The sequence below is a fragment of the Zootoca vivipara genome, chromosome 15, assembly GCF_963506605.1.
Source record: "Zootoca vivipara chromosome 15, rZooViv1.1, whole genome shotgun sequence".
NCBI lineage: Eukaryota > Metazoa > Chordata > Lepidosauria > Squamata > Lacertidae > Zootoca > Zootoca vivipara.
Genome location: NC_083290.1, coordinates 43,853,897 through 43,871,043, shown reverse-complemented (window position 1 = coordinate 43,871,043; position 17,147 = coordinate 43,853,897). Strand labels below are relative to the sequence as shown.

The following is a 17,147-nucleotide window of genomic DNA, read 5'->3' as shown; positions in this document are numbered from 1 at the left end:
GCAATCCTATACCCACTTACTGTACTTGGGAGTAAGCTCTACTGAACTCAGTGGAACAGACAGATATAAGATTGTGGTGTAGGCCCTACTAGGACACACTTCACTTCCTTCATGTTGTTGTTCATCATCATCATCATCATCATCATCATCATCTTTGTTTGCCACCCATCTGACTGGGTTCCCCCAGCCACTCTGGGCAGTTCCCAACAAAAAAAATAGTGAAAACACAATGCAACATGACACACCAAAAGCTTCCCTGCACAGGGCTGCTTTTAGATGTCTTCTAAAAGTTGTATAGTTCTTTATGTCTTTAACATCTGATGGGAGGGCGTTCCATAGGGCAGGCACCATTACCGAGAAGGCCCTCTGCCTGGTTCCCTGTAACCTCACTTCTCACAGTGAGGGAACCGCCAGAAGGCCCTTGGAGCTGGACCTCAGTGTCCAGGCTGAATGATGGGGGTGGAGACGCTTCTTCAGGTCTGCAGGGCCGAGGCTGTTTAGGGCTTTTAAAGGTCAGCACCAACACTTTGAATAGCCTTCCTCCAAGGCGACCTCCAGACCTCCAACTGCCGTGCTCGCTGTCTGTCAGTGCATCAATAACAGCAGCATGCCAGATCATATTCCCAGCAGGTGGTTTCTCCCTTTTCTTTTCCTGCTCAGGCATGCTGCCCTTCCCACCTTCCATCCCTGCTTCCTGCAAAGTATTTTCCCTGGAGGGGGTGGAAATGTTTGTGTGCATGAGTTGCCAGCTACACCAGCGAGGCTGGCAGGTCCTTGGCAGGTCCTTCAAATTGCTACACATAGAGAACGCAAGGCATTTCCTCTCTGCTTCTCTGGCAGAGTTTAGCAGGCCAGAGAGCAGAAAAACTGGGTGGGAGCGGGCACCAGTTTGGGTGGCAAAACGTAAGGTGTGTTGGCTCCCTCCTCTTCTCTCCAGGGCTGGCAAAGATCTGCCACCCTAGGTAAAGAAGATAAAGAGGCACTTTGAGGTTTTCCTCTCCCTGTAAAACAGGACACAACTGCAGCTGATTGTCTGGGACTTTCTCAACATCTCTCTCTCTCTCTCTCAGCTACTCAGGGGTTTTTTTTGTTTATAGCAACAATTTTCAAAGTTTTTAGCTTCGTGAAATGGCCCTCCCATCAACTTGTCTGTCATGGAAATCAAATCTTGCATGTTGTGGACAGCCACACTGCCAGGTCCTGGTTTTGGAGGAAACGTCTGAGGGCCCCACTGAGCAGAGTAAGTAGGATTTTTGCAATGTGTTCTAAAGAGCACACTCATTTCAGGGTGGCTCCAGATGACCTCAGCATGTGAACGTTAGACTGTATCTGATCTTTATTGAGCAATAGTTTTGATATTTTTTTTTGTGATGAGGTTATGCAACAATGAGCATTCATCTTGATTTGTTTGCAGGATGTTTGTATGTCTTCTGTTAATCACTCATTCATCCCACACTTTTCAATCTGTTTCCCCATTGCTTTCATAGCCATAAAAATACTATTGTGCTTTAAAGTGGATTTGTTGCAGCAGGGTGTCAGAGTGGTTTGCTTTAAACATAAAATTCCTGTATGTGCTTGACTCATACTTCCGAAGCAGTGGCAATGTGGAGGCCTGGCCTCATGGCCATCACACTCACTCCATGTTTATGTAAATCAAATACAGTGGTACCTCGACTTACAAACGACTCGACAACTGAATTTTTTGACTTACAAGTGGGGCAAATGGCCGCCCGCTTACGAATTTCTCGACATCTGAACGGAAACTGCGGCGGTTTTAGATAGGGTTTTTTCAACTTACGAATTTTTAGATGGGGTTGCTTTGACTTACGAATTTTTCCGTTTCCAATGCATTCCTATGGGAAATCGCGTTTCCAATGGTGCTTTTCGACTTACGAATTTTTCGACCTACGAAGGTGCCTTTACAACGGATTAAATTCATAAGTCGAGGCACCACTGTAGGGTTTGTTTTTGTTTTTAAATATTATTAAGTGGTATTTACATTTTGTCAAATAAAATAAATAAACGGAGAGGGTGCCATAGCCTAGAATACATGCAACGCTCCCCTGTGGTTGCACGCTGCTGTTTTTCAGTACCAACCATTACTGATAATGGTTCTATGGTTCTACATTCTATGGTTCTGTTTATGATGGGGGTGGGGAGCCTCACCTGTAGCTCTTCAGATATTACTGGACCTCAACCTCCCTCTACCACTGACCATTGACCGTGCTGTCTAGGGCTGATGCGAGCTGGAATCTAACAGCATCTGGGGGGCCACAGGTTAGGCCCCCCCCCCAACCGCTGCTTTGGGATGTAGCTGTTACACAGTGACCAAACTATGGCTCTCAGGCAGCTGAAAAAGGAAAGCAGAAGCTGAAGGGAATTTGATGCTCTGCTTCTATGCACCACTTTCGAGTCCTGAATAAACACACAATGCATTGGTCTGCGGCCATAGGATTTAACAGCATGGGCGTGGTAGCACAATTTAATGCATTTTGGAAAGTGCTTTAAGAATAGATCCCATCATAACAGAAAAGTGTGTGGCAGGGAGGTTGCACAGTGATAAAAACAAATTATTCTTTTGTTATATGTGCAACAGTGGCTGTCTCCAGTCAGAAAATGTTGCCTGATTGTACTGTTGCAGATTTTGTGGCAGATTATTTAGCCTTTTGTGATCAATGGCATTTTAGCATCATTAGCTAATGTGTGCCCTGATTGTAGTTGAGTCTCTATGTGATATTCCAAAAAATCATTATTTAACAATACGGTTATATCCCACTACAAGTAAAATATATGGAGATAGTCTTTTTGCTGTTCCATGTTTTTTTTTAAAATTGCAGGATGTGGGTCCCAGCACAGGAAAGAGTCTGTGCATCCTCTATTAAAGATGAAAAGAAAAATGTGGTGGTCTGGGCTAAAGTAATCTTCACTGCTCATTGTCTAGCTAGATGAAGTTACCAATGTGATTGATTGATTGATTGTGTGCAATACATAAAACAATAAAAGAAAAACAGTAATAATCTAAAAATAGGCAATAAATATAGGTTTTAACAATTGTTTAAAAGAAAACTGATTAAAAGGAGTGTTACTACTTAGGGAGGTAGACTACAGCAATTAATAACACTGGATCCTCTTTAGCTAGTCCTGAAGATGTTCTGAAGATATTTGGACACTGCTAGTTAGATTAGACCAAATTTTTATGGCTCTAGCACAGAATTAGAGTTAGCGTCGGAAAGAAGCCACTCTATATAGAAATTATCTGAGCGTCCAGGTAGCTTTGCCAGTATAGTGTGGATAAGCTCGCCTCGCACCTCCTCGTAGAAGCAGCATCGCAGAAGTATATGGCCGATAGATTCCATTTCTCCTGATCCGCACAGGCAGCATCTCTCACATAAAGGGATCCGTTTGTACTTCCCCTGGAGAACTGCTGAAGGAATTATGCGGTTACGGGCCAAAATGAATGCTCTTCTATGAGAGGGTATTTCCAGGTGGAATAAATGTCTGGCTGGGCGGGCCAAGTATCTCCTTTCCTCCTCAATTAGAAAGTGAGGTACTTTACTTAAATCCTTCTGTCTTTCTATATGTATAATCCTCTGTTTAATAAGGGTCTTTGCTGTATTAAGATCATGTGACATAAGGCTGGATGGGTAGAGGCCTATACTCAGCATCTTATTCACTATGGTCTTGCTCCAGAGGGATTGATAGTTATCTTTCACTAGGAACAGAAGTAGGCCCTGAGGGTTCATGTTAAGTTTCAGCCATAGATTACAAGCCTGCATCCACACTCTGGCCTCCACGCAGGTCAGGCCTGTTTCTAATCGTATGGCCGCGTTTGACACACACGGGGGCATTTGTAAAGCCGCTCTAAGGAATTTGGACTGTACTCTTTCGGCTGTCGTCAGATTAGGTGGCGGGATGTTAAGGTTGGCCCCAAAGAGCAGCTGAGCCATCACCTTAGCCTCATACAGTTTTATAGCCGCACGTTGATGAACATTTATTATAAGACCTTAATTTTTTTATTTCACTGACGAGGAGATCTTATTGTTACGAGATTTATTTCTGTGGAGGGGCTCTCCTGTTGTTGTTTAGTCGTGTCCGACTCTTCGTGACCCCATGGACCATAGCACGCCAGGCACTCCTGTCTTGCACTGCCTCCCGCAGTTTGGTCAAACTCATGTTCGTAGCTTCGAGAACACTGTCCAACCATATTGTCCTCTGTCGTCCCCTTCTCCTAGTGCCCTCAATCTTTCCCAACATCAATGTCTTTTCCAAGGATTCTTCTCTTCTCATGAGGTGGCCAAAGTATTGGAGCCTCAGCTTCACGATCTGTCCTTCCAGGGAGCACTCAGGGCTGATTTCCTTCAGAATGGATAGGTTTGATCTTCTTGCAGTCCATGGGACTCTCAAGAGTCTCCTCCAGCACCATAATTCAAAAGCATCAATTCTTCGGCGATCAGCCTTCTTTATGGTCCAGCTCTCACTTCCATACATCACTACTGGGAAAACCATAGCTTTAACTATACGGACCTTTGTCGGCAAGGTGATGTCTCTGCTTTTTAAGATGCTGTCTAGGTTTGTCATTGCTTTTCTCCCAAGAAACAGGCGTCTTTTAATTTCGTGACTGCTGTCACCATCTGCAGTGATCAAGGAGCCCAAGAAAGTAAAATCTCTCACTGCCTCCATTTCTTCCCCTTCTATTTGCCAGGAGGTGATGGGACCAGTGGCCATGATCTTGGTTTTTTTGATGTTGAGCTTCAGGCCATATTTTGCACTCTCCTCTTTCACCCTCATTAAAAGGTTCTTTAATTCCTCCTCACTTTCTGCCATCAAGGTTGTGTCATCTGCATATCTGAGGTTGTTGATATTTCTTCCGGCAATCTTAATTCCGGCTTGGGATTCATATAGTCCAGCCTTTCGCATGATGAATTCTGCATATAAGTTAAATAAGCAGGGAGACAATATACAACCTTGTCGTACTCCTTTCCCAATTTTGAACCAATCAGTTGTTCCATATCCAGTTCTAACTGTAGCTTCTTGTCCCACATAGAGATTTCTACTCTCCTACCAGGTTCCTTTGAGAAGGATGTACTGTCACGGAGTGACTCATCCTTTTCTTCTTTTTTGACCTACATGTTCAAGGATCCTGAATCCTCTAATGTTCAAGGATCCTCCCCTCTAATTGTGAAAGTCGGTTCTATTTGGGGGCATGTAAACAGGCAGTTTTGAAATTTGGCTGATGGCTGTGTTCCTTGGCCAATCATTCAACCTGCTGGTTAATGAGTTGCAGGCCACGGGTGAATGGCGAGAAGGGAGTGGGGAGCAGCGGTGCTCCTATTGGCTGGTGTCGTGGCCCATAGGGACAACATTGCCCTTTCAGGATTGGAAGGGGGGTATTCAGTTTGCAAAAATGCTTTGTGGGTATTTAATGAAAGGGGTAGCATAATGGAACTTAGTTTTAGAGTTGCTTTCAGCTGTGCTTTGATTACTAAGGACCTTTTTCACCCTCCTTTGAGACCTTTGGAAGCAAACATCTTGCATGCAGGCTGGAGTCCCATGCCAGAGCATGTAGGCACCATCCAACCTTTTTTAAAAGAACTGGTGTGCAAAAGGGTGTGTATGTGTGTGTGTAATTTTATTTTTGCATTTTCAGTTTTACAAACAAACAAACAAACAAACAAACAAACAAACAAACAAACAGAATACAAACCCCTTAGAATTCCCTCCCTGGCCCTTTTGTGGATTCTAATGTTATTATTTTCCCTCTGCATCTTCCCACAAACAGAGCAATAGACCCTCAAACCCGGGGGTCACAGAATCATCCAAAACCTCAGAGCTTGGGGCAGGTCTCCCCCTCTGTGTCCACAGAGTCTTTTGCCTCATTGGTAGCTTTCATTTATGGGTTAATGATGGGCCATCATTTGCCTTCGTTCTTCCAATGACACCCACCCCATCCAGCTAGCTCTTCTAGCCTCTCTCAAGCATAGCTGAGCCCAAGGATTTCCATGTTTGGTGCAGTTTAATCAACCCTTGCTTAATTCTAATGTTTAATAAAACCAGGATTTTGGGGGGAGGATCTGGCACCCAGGAGTTTAAGGAATCCTTGGCCCTCTCAAGACTTATAACACTATTTTTAAAAGCACAGGATGGCCAGAGCCCTGGCTGCCCATAATCAGGGCTGTGCTTATGCCACAGTTCTGCCTGAGCTCAGAAAAAGTGCTGAATCTTCAGAATCTTGTTTTAATTAAAGGGAAGATAAAGTTTCTAGTCATTGTGTGCAATGCTTAGTGATTGCTGGTTTGTTATTAGTTGTCAGAAGGGGTGTGTGTGTCAGTTTGCAGAATTGCTCCTTGCCACTCCTCACAGTATAGTTTTGTGCTTGGTATTGGACTATGTCCAGGAAGACCTGGGTTCTAATCCTCACTCAACCACAAGGGGAAGAAGGCTTGAGCTGCTGGGAGGATATAAGCACAGTAAACAAACAATACACTGTTTCAGTGTATCTGATGAAGTGTGCATGCACACGAAAGCTCATACCAAAATAAAAACTTTAAGGTGCTACTGAAGGATATATATATATATATATATATACAGGCCATTGGTATATGTATCAAATGATATCATGCCCCCTCTGTAATGTATTTTACTCTATTATAAAATTTTAATATAAAATGATGTCATGTCCCCTCTGCAGTATGTTTTCTGTGCTAAACAAACAAAAGCTTTCCTTTCCTTTATAATTTTAATTATAACAGTATTTCAAAACATCTGGAGGAGCATGGGTCGGAGAATGCTCTCCTGCACCAACTGGCAGTAACTCTTAAGAGTCTCCAGGCAGGCGTATCCCCCAGCCTTATCTGGAGATTCAGAGATTGAATCCGAGACCTTCTGCATGCATGGCATGTGTTCTGCAACCAGCCTGTCACTGAGCCACAGCCGTTCCTCAGCCATTAAGCTGATGGTGCGGACTTAAAGCCCAGCTTTTGGCTGGAGTCAGCAGTGCCAATGACTTTCCGTGGGCAGCTAATTGGCATTGGTGACTGCAAGGCCCTTATCAAGGAACTGTCAGGAACATGCATCAAGGTGCCCAGCTGTCTGCATCTCCCTGCCTCATGTCTGACATCACAGATGATGTCAGGGGCAGGTGTGGTTTTGGGGAAACAGCCTCACTGCCCAATTGGCCCATGGGCTGAAAGTTCCCCACCCCAGTGCAGATCCTACAGAGCTGGCTCTTGCCATTGGCTCATCCCGCTCAGTATTGACTGCAATAACTGTCAGTGCCTCTACAGGGCTCTTGTAAGGGGACTTTTAATCCCTGTGTGAACATGATGGCGGCTGAGCATGTATTCTGCCACAGAGCTGTGGGTATGGAGGCCCCGTCAACTTCCTTATCTCTTCCTGCTTCAGCCTCCTGGAGATTCTTCTCTCCCACTCATAAACGTTTGCTTCCTCCCCTCCCACCAAATCCCTTTTTATGCACCCCCACAGGAATGCAGCCATGCAGCCGAGCAAACTGTAGAGCGTTGTCTGGGGCTGAATTATTAAAACAAAGCCATTTGCATTGCCACAGCCACCATGAAAGGACAAAGCCACATGCACACACTCACAAAAGGGGCCAGGCAGCAACCTCTCTGTGGGCATCACACCAGCTGTGGAAATGAGACTTTGTTTCCCAAGCACCCAGCAGATCAGGCCTCAGAACCAGTGAAGGCGGTGAAGGTCCTGTGTGAGTGTCTGGAGGCGGTTGGAGGATGGATGGCGGCTAATGGATTGAGGTTGAATCCTGACAAGACAGAAGTACGGTTTGTGGGGGACAGGAGGCGGGCAGGTGTGGAGGTCTCCCTTATCCTAAATGGGACGACTGTGCCTGAAAGATGAGGTGCACAGCCTGGGAGTCATTTTGGACTCACAGCTGTCCATGGAGGCGCAGGTCAATTCTGTGTCCAGGGCAGCTGTTTATCAGCTCCATCTGGTACGCTGGCTGAGACCCTACCTGCCTGCAGACTGTCTCACCAGAGTGGTGCATGCTCTAGTTATCTCTCGCTTGGACTACTGCAATGCGCTCTACGTGGGGCTACCTTTGAAGGTAACCTGGAAACTACAACTAATCCAGAATGCGGCAGCTAGACTGGTGACTGGGAGTGGCTGCCGAGACCACATAACACTGTTTTGAAAGACCTACATTGGCTCCCAGTACGCTTCTGAGCACAACTCAAAAGTGTTGGTGCTGACCTTTAAAGCCCTAAACGGCCTCGGTCCAGTATACCTGAAGGAGCGTCTCTACCCCCTTCATTCTTCCCGGACACTGAGGTCCAGTACCGAGGGCCTTCTGGTGGTTCCCTCATTGCGAGAAGCCAAGTTGCAGGGAACCAGGCAGAGGGCCTTCTCGGTGGTGGCGCCCGCCTTGTGGAACCCCCTCCCATCGGATGTCAACATTCCTAGCTAAGGAACTAACAGTGAAGCTGTAAAGAGGGTGGGGCTCCAGGGCAACTCCATCATGCCTTGCTTTTCCTCTCCCTGCTTAGGAAACAGCAACCCTGAGCTGACCGCTGCCTCTTCGAGGGAACCATCTGCATGTGACAGGCACTGGTGGTGTTTCAGAACTCCAGATCTGGGATGCTTCAGTCTCTGAACGTGAGCCTCCGTTATTATGCATTAACTCATAGTGATATTGTTATCAGTCACATTAGTATTATTTTTACCATCACTGTGCCTGTCTTTAAATAACAGGAAATGTTTCTGAACAGATTGGTCTGGCATGTGGATTGGAGATCCCAGGGGAGCCATTGATGCCTCTTGTAAATAAAGGCAGGGATTTAATCCATTGCTGGCTGAGGCACTGGGATTTCTGGTCAGGCGTTTGTCTAGGGGCCAAAAGAAGGCATTGGCTTCTCTCATTCCCATGGATGTAATAATGTGAGGCTCAGAGCCCTAGGGGGATGAGTAGATCACATATACAAAGCAGAGGAATAGCTAAATTGGCAATGCTGTTTTTCCATCCCTTGTTTTAAGGAGAGAGAGACACAGAGCAGAGCATACTGTAGCTCAGTCAGCAGCTGCTTTGCATGCAGCATGAGCTAGGTTCAGGTTCAGCTCCTGGCATCTCCAGCTGCAAGAACTAGGTAGCAGCTGATGGGAAAGGCCTTCTCTTGAGGGGACACCTGTTTTGGATGCTTTAGCTGAGGTTCCTGCATTGCAGGGGGGTTGGACTAGATGACCCTTGGGGTCCCTTCCAACTCTACAATTCCATGATTTTATGCTGCCAGTTTGGGTGCACAGTACTGGGCTAGACAGATGGAACAATCTGATACAGGCAGTTTCCTCTGCTCCCGTTGGTTGTATCCTTGTATCCCATGTACAGTCAAACCTTGGCTCCCAAACACCTCTGTTTTGGCATGTTTTGGCTCCCAAACGCTGAAAACCCAGAAGTAAATGTTCCGGTTTTCAAACTTTTTTGAAACCTGAATGTCTGATGCGGCTTCCGCTTGAGTACAGGAAGCTCCTGTAACCAATCAGAAGCTGTGCCTTGCTTGTCAAACATTTTGGAAGCCGAACGGGCTTCTGGAATGGATTACGTTCAACAACTGAGGTTTGACTGTATTGCTAAGTAGCTTCTTCCATTAGTGCAAGGATTTATGCTTGTGCAGTGGAACTCCTTCCTCCCCCCCCCTCCGTCTGCATGCCCCAAGTGCATTGCATGCTGCCCCATCCCCCAGACACCAGAGGCAGCCTCAGGTAAGCAACTCTGCAAAATGTGCCCTCCTTTGCAGAGGACAGTCTTCTGTTTGAATGGCTGTTAGAAGACGCTTCTTGGTTCCAAGGGATACATACGTGGGCCGTCTGCTTTAACAACACTCTAAGAACAGGGGCAGGGATGGGGTTGCCCAGCAATAGTCAGCTCCTGGCTGAGGAGTCTTCCCCACAATTATTTCAAAAAAGTATCTGTGCATAAATCAGTTGATGCAAACATGTGCCTGCATGTGTCTCCTTTTTCCAACAACTAATATCAAAATTTGACTCCCTCTTCCAAGGGCTGCTAATCTGGTGCCCGTGAATGAAGTGGCACATGCAAAGGCTTTCACTTGTGCTCCTGGAAAGGTGTCTCAGACTCTGAGCTCTTTCTTTTTACAAAGTGTCTCTATCCCTCCTAGAAAGAGAGTTACGTGGCAAAATGTGCAACCAGTTCTAATAGCCACAGAGGCAGAGCCCAGGCCTTGTTCTATGGGGACGGGTCGGGAGATGGGATGAGGTGAGGGAAATCCCACCCACCAACTAGGACCTTCCACAGGATCTTTTCCCTTAGGCTCTCCTGACCCAGGTAGAGACCCCCCCAGCCCACCGGCTCCTGCCTCAAGGTTATCTGCCAGCCACTCTTATCCTGAGCTGAAAGGGTTTACCTGGTGGTGACATGTTGCCTCAGTATCACTGTGATTGTATACACCAAGTCGTAACGCCTAAAGAATGTTCTCTTTCCCCAATCCGTGCAGAGTGCGTCATACACTGAGCATCGTCTTCATGTCCAAGGAAACTATTCACCATCTCCTTCCCCACAAGGAAGGCCTCGTTTTACCTCTCCCCCATCTCACTCCAGAGCTGGAGCACCTGAGGGAACACTGGGCCTCAGTCTGGATGACTTCGTTCCATTGCGCCTCCACAAAAACTCCTCTTTCATCAGCAGCAGAAACCCCGTATCTCCTCAGGCTACATCTACTCCAGAGATGGTGAGGGCTCCCTCCAACCACAGAGTGAGTGACCGTTGTTCATTTATAAGATTTCTTAGCTGCTCTTCACAGCAGGATCCCAGGACAGGTTACTACAATATCATCATACAGTTACACAAAACAAGTAAAACAATCATATGATTATAAAAACAAGTAAAATCATTCCAAACAAAAGCAGAAAGCCAAAAAAGCCAGGTCCCACAAAACAACATAACCTTTTAACTGTCAACGGCCAGGGTAAAGACTAAAGAGATGCATTTTCAGCATACAGCAGAATCAGTGCAGGAAAGATGCTAGAGGCCGTCACAGAGGAAGCCATTTCCCAGGCTGCCATTCCCCCACTTCTGAGGATTGTAAAATTGCCAGGATTGCCCCTGCTTTAACCAAACTAATTCAGAGGAATTGCCAGTGGGCGAGGGCCCTCACCTGACTGCTCATCAGACCCATGACTTTCAAGGGATCCCTGCCGCCCACTACTGGGAACTGCCTCAACAGCCTTAGGTGAAAACTGCACCTGTGAGGTATAGCTCTGTTTAATTTACCACTAACTTTTTTGTTAGAATTACAGGCAGCCATGGAAAGCTGTGATCAGAATAGAGTGAGGACAATTGGAGATGGGGGTGAAAAATTCTTTCTGTGCTGGAAATCTTCCTTCTAATACCATATGCCCTCCAGTCCCCCCCCCCCCCCCGCAGAGGCAAAAAGATACAGAAGGTTTTAAGGGTCAAACAAGACTTGAACTTTATTGTGTGAATAAAATTAACATGCACATTTTTTTGTTTTGTAATTAGGAACCCCAGTTTGGGTGGAGCAGGGGATGGGAAGATGGGTAGGTGGAATCTAACCCTTCGTCCAACCAGTGTTGGGTCTCCAGCTGTTTGGGAGTTACAACTTCCATCATCCCTAGCTTAGCAAGACCAGTGGCCAGGGATGATGGGAACTGTAGTCCAAAAGCAGCTGGAGAGCCAAGTTTGGGAAACACTGGTCTAAACCTTAGAGGCTTAGACCTACCATGGTCCCAATGAAAACGACACACCCCTCCTAAAAACAGAGGCACAACTCTTTGCCTACTGGTGGAAGATCCCCTGCTGGTCAGGCTCCCCATTGAGAAAGTATTTCTCAAATAACTAAATTATGCAAGTTAATTTCATTCACACAGTCAGCATCCTATCTCGTTAGGTCCTAAACCACCCCAGCTGCCCATTTTTTCTTAGCACCTGACCTGCAGCTTCCAGTGACTGTTTGCCAAGTCAAAAGAAAAGATGGGGAGAAATTTGCATGTAATTTTGTAGAACAGGTAGCATGGCCTTCACACTCTATTTGATAAAGCAACATGTGCAGCAGGAAACATATAAGCCTAGACAGAAAGGTCAAAGGGCACATCTGCCTATATTCACATCATAAAGAAAAGATAAATAGAAGCAGGTGTTTCTCAAAGGAAATAAGGGGAAAAGCCTTGGAAATAGTTGCAGGTAGGTAGCCGTGTTGGTCTGACGTAGTCGAAACAAAATTAAAAAATTCCTTCCAGCAGCACCTTAAAGACCAACTAAGTTTTTATTTTGGTATGAGCTTTCGTGTGCATGCACACTTCTTCAGATATTTCAGCCTTGGAAATAATTAGTAAAGGTAAAGGGACCCCTGACCATTAGGTCCAGTCGTGACCGACTCTGGGGTTGCGCGCTCATCTCGCATTATTGGCCGAGGGAGCCGGCGTATAGCTTCCAGGTCATGTGGCCAGCATGACAAAGCCGCTTCTGGCAAACCAGAGCAGCACATGGAAATAATTACTGGTAAGCAATTAACCCTGCAGGTTTAATTCTCTGGATGTGCTAACTGTGGGATAGGGTGGGGGGCCTGTGGCCCTTTAAATGCCACTGAACTATGACTTTCCTGGTTCAGGACCCATGGCCATGCTGGCTGGAACTCATGGGAGCAACTTCTGAAGGGCCCCAAGTTCCAGGCAAATGTTCTGCGTGTTTCTCCTCCCCAGGGTCTTGCACTTGTTTTTTGTGGTGCCTCACAGGTTACTTCATCAGGGACAAACTAGACGATAATGAGAAAGGGTGACTGCATTTCATGCTTCTTAAAAAAAAGGGGGGAGGGGGACAGCATTACTGGAGGGAGTCCAATAAGGATTCACTCTTTCCTCTCTGCTTCCCCCAGGAAAGCTGCCATTAGTAGATACTACTGTATGTGTTGTTGTTTAGTTGTTTAGTCGTGTCCGACTCTTCGTGACCCCATGGACCAGAGCACGCCAGGCACTCCTGTATGTAAGACTGTTTAATTAATCTAAGGAGTGCCTCTGGAAAAACTGGTTCAGGTAAAGTGGGTGTATATTTGTTTTTGAATTGAATTGTTTTAAAAGACTCACAGTGAGTGTATGCTTTATAAAATATGAAATAGGAAAGAGTACTTTAGTTTACACCTTGCCAACAAAGGTCCGTATAGTTCAAGCTATGGTTTTCCCAGTAGTAATGTATGGAAGTAAGAACTGGACCATAAAGAAGGCTGATCGCCGAAGAATTGATGCTTTTGAATTATGGTGCTGGAGGAGACTCTTGAGCAGGCATCCCCAAACTTCGGCCCTCCAGATGTTTTGGACTACAATTCCCATCATCCCTGACCACTGGTCCTGTTAGCTAGGGATCATGGGAGTTGTAGGCCAAAACATCTGGAGGGCCGCAGATTGGGGATGCCTGCTCTTGAGAGTCCCATGGACTGCAAGAAGATCAAACCTATCCATTCTGAAGGATATCAGCCCTGAGTGCTCACTGGAAGGACAGATCCTGAAGCTGAGGCTCCAATACTTTGGCCACCTCATGAGAAGAGAAGACTCCCGGGAAAAGACCCTGATGTGGGGAAGGTGGAGGGCACTAGGAGAAGGGGACGACAGAAGACGAGATGGTTGGACAGTGTTCTTGAAGCTACGAACATGAGTTTGACCAAACTGCGGGAGGCAGTGGAAGACAGGAGTGCCTGGCGTGCTCTGGTCCATGGGTCACGAAGAGTCGGACACGATTTAACAACTAAACAACAACAACAACTTTAGTTTACAAGGCTTTTAATGAAGGGGTTGTGTTCTCAAGCCTCTCTGTGGCTCCTGGGATGCTGACTGTTCCTCATTTCTTTCCATATCGGAGCTGCAGGCTGCAAAGTTGTTTTAAGTCTGTGTGCCCTAGACTAGGTTCCTGAAAAGGAAGAGGTTGACTAATTATGGCTGATTGTATTAATGAATTGGTTTTCATCATAGGCTGGTGTAGGTTTTATTAGTACAGTACATTGATCCTTGGCCCACTGGGAGCAGGAGTTAAGCATTGCTGGTTTTGCTTGCATGACGCTGTCCAGGTAACCATTTTGTTGACCAACGTAGACTTTGTAAACTTGGCAGCCTAAATCAGCTTTCGCCAACCGGAGGTCCTCCAGATGTTTTGGACTACAACTCCTATTGGCAGATTTTCCATCTCCACATTCATCCTAAGTTAACAGTCCCAGAAAACTGTTCTGTGCCTCCAGATTCACAACCAGAGAACAGTCCTTTCTTAGGTAGTTACTGTGTCGTTGATTCACTTTTTCAAGCCCTGGTCTGCCTTTCTTCCTCGAAAAAGTCCCCATCCTCAAAGTGGCTTACACATTTTAATGCAAAACACAATAAGAACAATCAAAAGAATTCACCAGGCCTCTAGTTTATTAGGTGCCCATTTTCTCAGTGAAACTGGGTATAAGTCAAAATAGTTTATTATTCCAGACAGTAACAACTTCAGTTACAACAAAAATTAGACAACATACATATAGACGGAGAGAAAGTCAAGGGCAAATATCAGTATTAATTCTGCCAATTTAAAGGTAAAGGTAAAGGGACCCCTGACCATTAGGTCCAGACTTGATCGACTCTATGGTTGCGGTGCTCATCTCGCTCTATTGGCCGAGGGAGCCGGCGTACAGCTTCCAGGTCATGTGGCCAGCATGACAAAGCCGCTTCTGGCGAACCAGAGCAGCACACGGAAACGCTGTTTACCTTCCCGCCGGAGAGGTCCCTATTTATCTACTTACACTTTGAGGTGCTTTCGAACTGCTAGGTTGGCAGGATCTGAGACCGAGCAACAGGAGCTCACCCCGTCGTGGGGATTCGAACCACCGACCTTCTGATCGGCAAGCTCTAGGCTCTGTGGTTTAACCCACAGGGCCACCTGCGTATATTTGCAGTTGGGTTAATCACTACTTTAGATTTATTTTCTATCAATTTTATTCTAGACATTCAGATACAGCAATCTTTCAGAGGCAGTTTATTCTGAATGCCAGTTGCTGAAACCTGAGGAGGGGAGAGGGCAGTTATGCAAGGAGAAAAGCTTATCTGTCAATTTGCATTTTTTGAACAAAAAGTCTCAAAAGATAGCGGGATAGATGTCCCACTCTCCAAAGATTACAAGAACAAATTTATCTTATTAATACATGGAACTGCTGAAGCTCCCAAGGGTGATATTTATGAAGAATGTGAGAAGCTTCATTTGGCTTGGAACCCTTTTCTGGTGCTTCTGCTTTTAAAACTGAGGTGTCACTAATGGGCTTGTGCTGTGGCTTGCAGGTTCCTGTGATTCGTCATTGTGGTTCGAACACCTTGAATTTTGAGTTCCACGACACAGCCCCCCGCACTGTGTACAATGGGATCTCTCAGCCATGGAAAACAACCTCAGGTAACTCGAGCCAAATATGGAGGAACTAATGGCTTCTTCTTGGCAAGAGAATGGACATCTGGTGGCCTTTTGCCTTCTTCGCTTCCTGTGTTGTCCATTTGCTTGGGCCTTTGTGTTTGATTGAAACTCAGCCCAGCTTCCCACTCTCTGCTTTCCCAGTGCTCCTGTGGTGTTGTGGGGGGTGGGGGGCGGTGTCTGCGGGCCATACATCTTTTTCTAAGGACTGGGCAGGGGGGAGATCGACTGGTAGGGGTAGGATATCAATCTGGGAGAGTAAATTAATGTAAGATGGCTTTATCTAGCTATAATGGATCATATCCAACTCAGAGTAAGCCCACTGAAATTAATGGACCTAAGAGCCTTGTCTGGGTTAATTTCAATGGGTCTACTTTGAGTAGGACTAGCATTAGCTACAGCCCAATGAATGGATCTGGGACCCAGGTGGCGCTGTGGTTAAACCACTGAGCCTAGGGCTTGCTGATCAGAAGGTCGGCGGTTCGAATCCCTGTGACGGGGTGAGCTCCCGTTGCTTGGTCCCAGCTCCTGCCAACCTAGCAGTTCGAAAGCACATCAAAATGCAAGTAGATAAATAGGAACCGCTACAGCGGGAAGGCAAACGGCGTTTCCATGTGCTGCTCTGGTTTGCCAGAAGCAGCTTTGTCATGCTGGCCACATGACCTGGAAGCTATATGCCGGCTCCCTCGGCCAATAATGCGAGATGAGCGTGCAACCCCAGAGTCGGTCACGACTGGACCTAATGGTCAGGGGTCCCTTTACCTTTAATGAATGGATCTAATTGAAGGGGAATTGAATTGAGCAGGATTTTTTGATAAATAAATTGGGAGTAAATGAATTGAAGAGGAATTTATTTGGAGTAATCTGGGCTGGGGGGTTTGAATAATTAATTTGGCCTGATCTTTTGGATGGATAATTAATTGACATGCCGTCATTGACATTTAAATTCTAAATGTGTATCCATATGTATCCATGTATAAATATGTGTCTATACATATGCAAAGCTTATGCAATTTTTTGACCATGGCCGCATGCCCTGAATCTTTCTTAAGTATCCAGCAATACCTCTGCTGTGCTCCCATCAGTGGAGGAGCTGACATCTCAAAGGACTTTGGTCAGGTAACCTTTGGCTACAGAATCATGTCGCGGCGGAGGAAGGGCCAGCTTGTATGTTCAGCAGCATGTCTAAACTCCCCTTTTAGACCAGTTGACTGGGGCAAAATTCCCATCTGGTGGCAGCAGAAACAGAATTAGGGCTGATTTTTACACATGGAGTCAGCCAGCCTTGTAAATTAGTCCCCCCAACAGTTACTAGCCTGCAAAAATGTTTACTCACCTGCTTTTTATTCACGAGAAAGGCTGGCAAGTAAAACATTTGATATGCTAGAGACAAGGGTTTCTTTTCTCATCCACCAATGCACTTTCTATGCGGAGCTTTTAACTCCTGTGCATCCAGCATAGGAACACGGGGGAGGGGGCAGGGGGAGGGCCTGAGTGCTCCCTACCTCTTTTGGCCGTCTAGGTGCTTGGGGCAACCAGGCAAGTGACAACAAGGCTGGTGTTGTGTCCAGAATAATCGTATCTCCCAGCCAGGATCCATTATTCCCAGTACTGGACTAATGTGAATACTAGATGCTCCAATGCCAGGGATTCATAAGAACTTAAGGACTGCTTTATTGCATCTTACCAAGGTCCATCTTATCTAGCATTTTGTTTCCATGAGCAG

At 46.1% G+C, this 17,147-nt stretch overlaps 1 protein-coding gene across 5 annotated transcripts in view; it reads left to right on the top strand.

Moving 5' to 3' along the window:
* Positions 1–17,147, top strand: part of SORBS3 (sorbin and SH3 domain containing 3) — a 69,245-nt gene that overhangs the window by 12,996 nt on the left and 39,102 nt on the right. For 2 of the 5 annotated variants that reach the window (XM_035138896.2, XM_060268343.1), the window contains exons 2-4: positions 8,520–8,628; positions 10,482–10,739; positions 15,298–15,406. In XM_035138896.2, the coding sequence (XP_034994787.2) occupies positions 8,611–8,628; positions 10,482–10,739; positions 15,298–15,406 (385 nt within the window). In that variant the 5' untranslated portion in view covers positions 8,520–8,610. Of the gene's footprint in view, positions 1–8,519; positions 8,629–10,481; positions 10,740–15,297; positions 15,407–17,147 lie in introns of those variants that run through there. The other 3 variants (XM_035138900.2, XM_060268344.1, XM_060268345.1) reach the window with 3 other exon arrangements.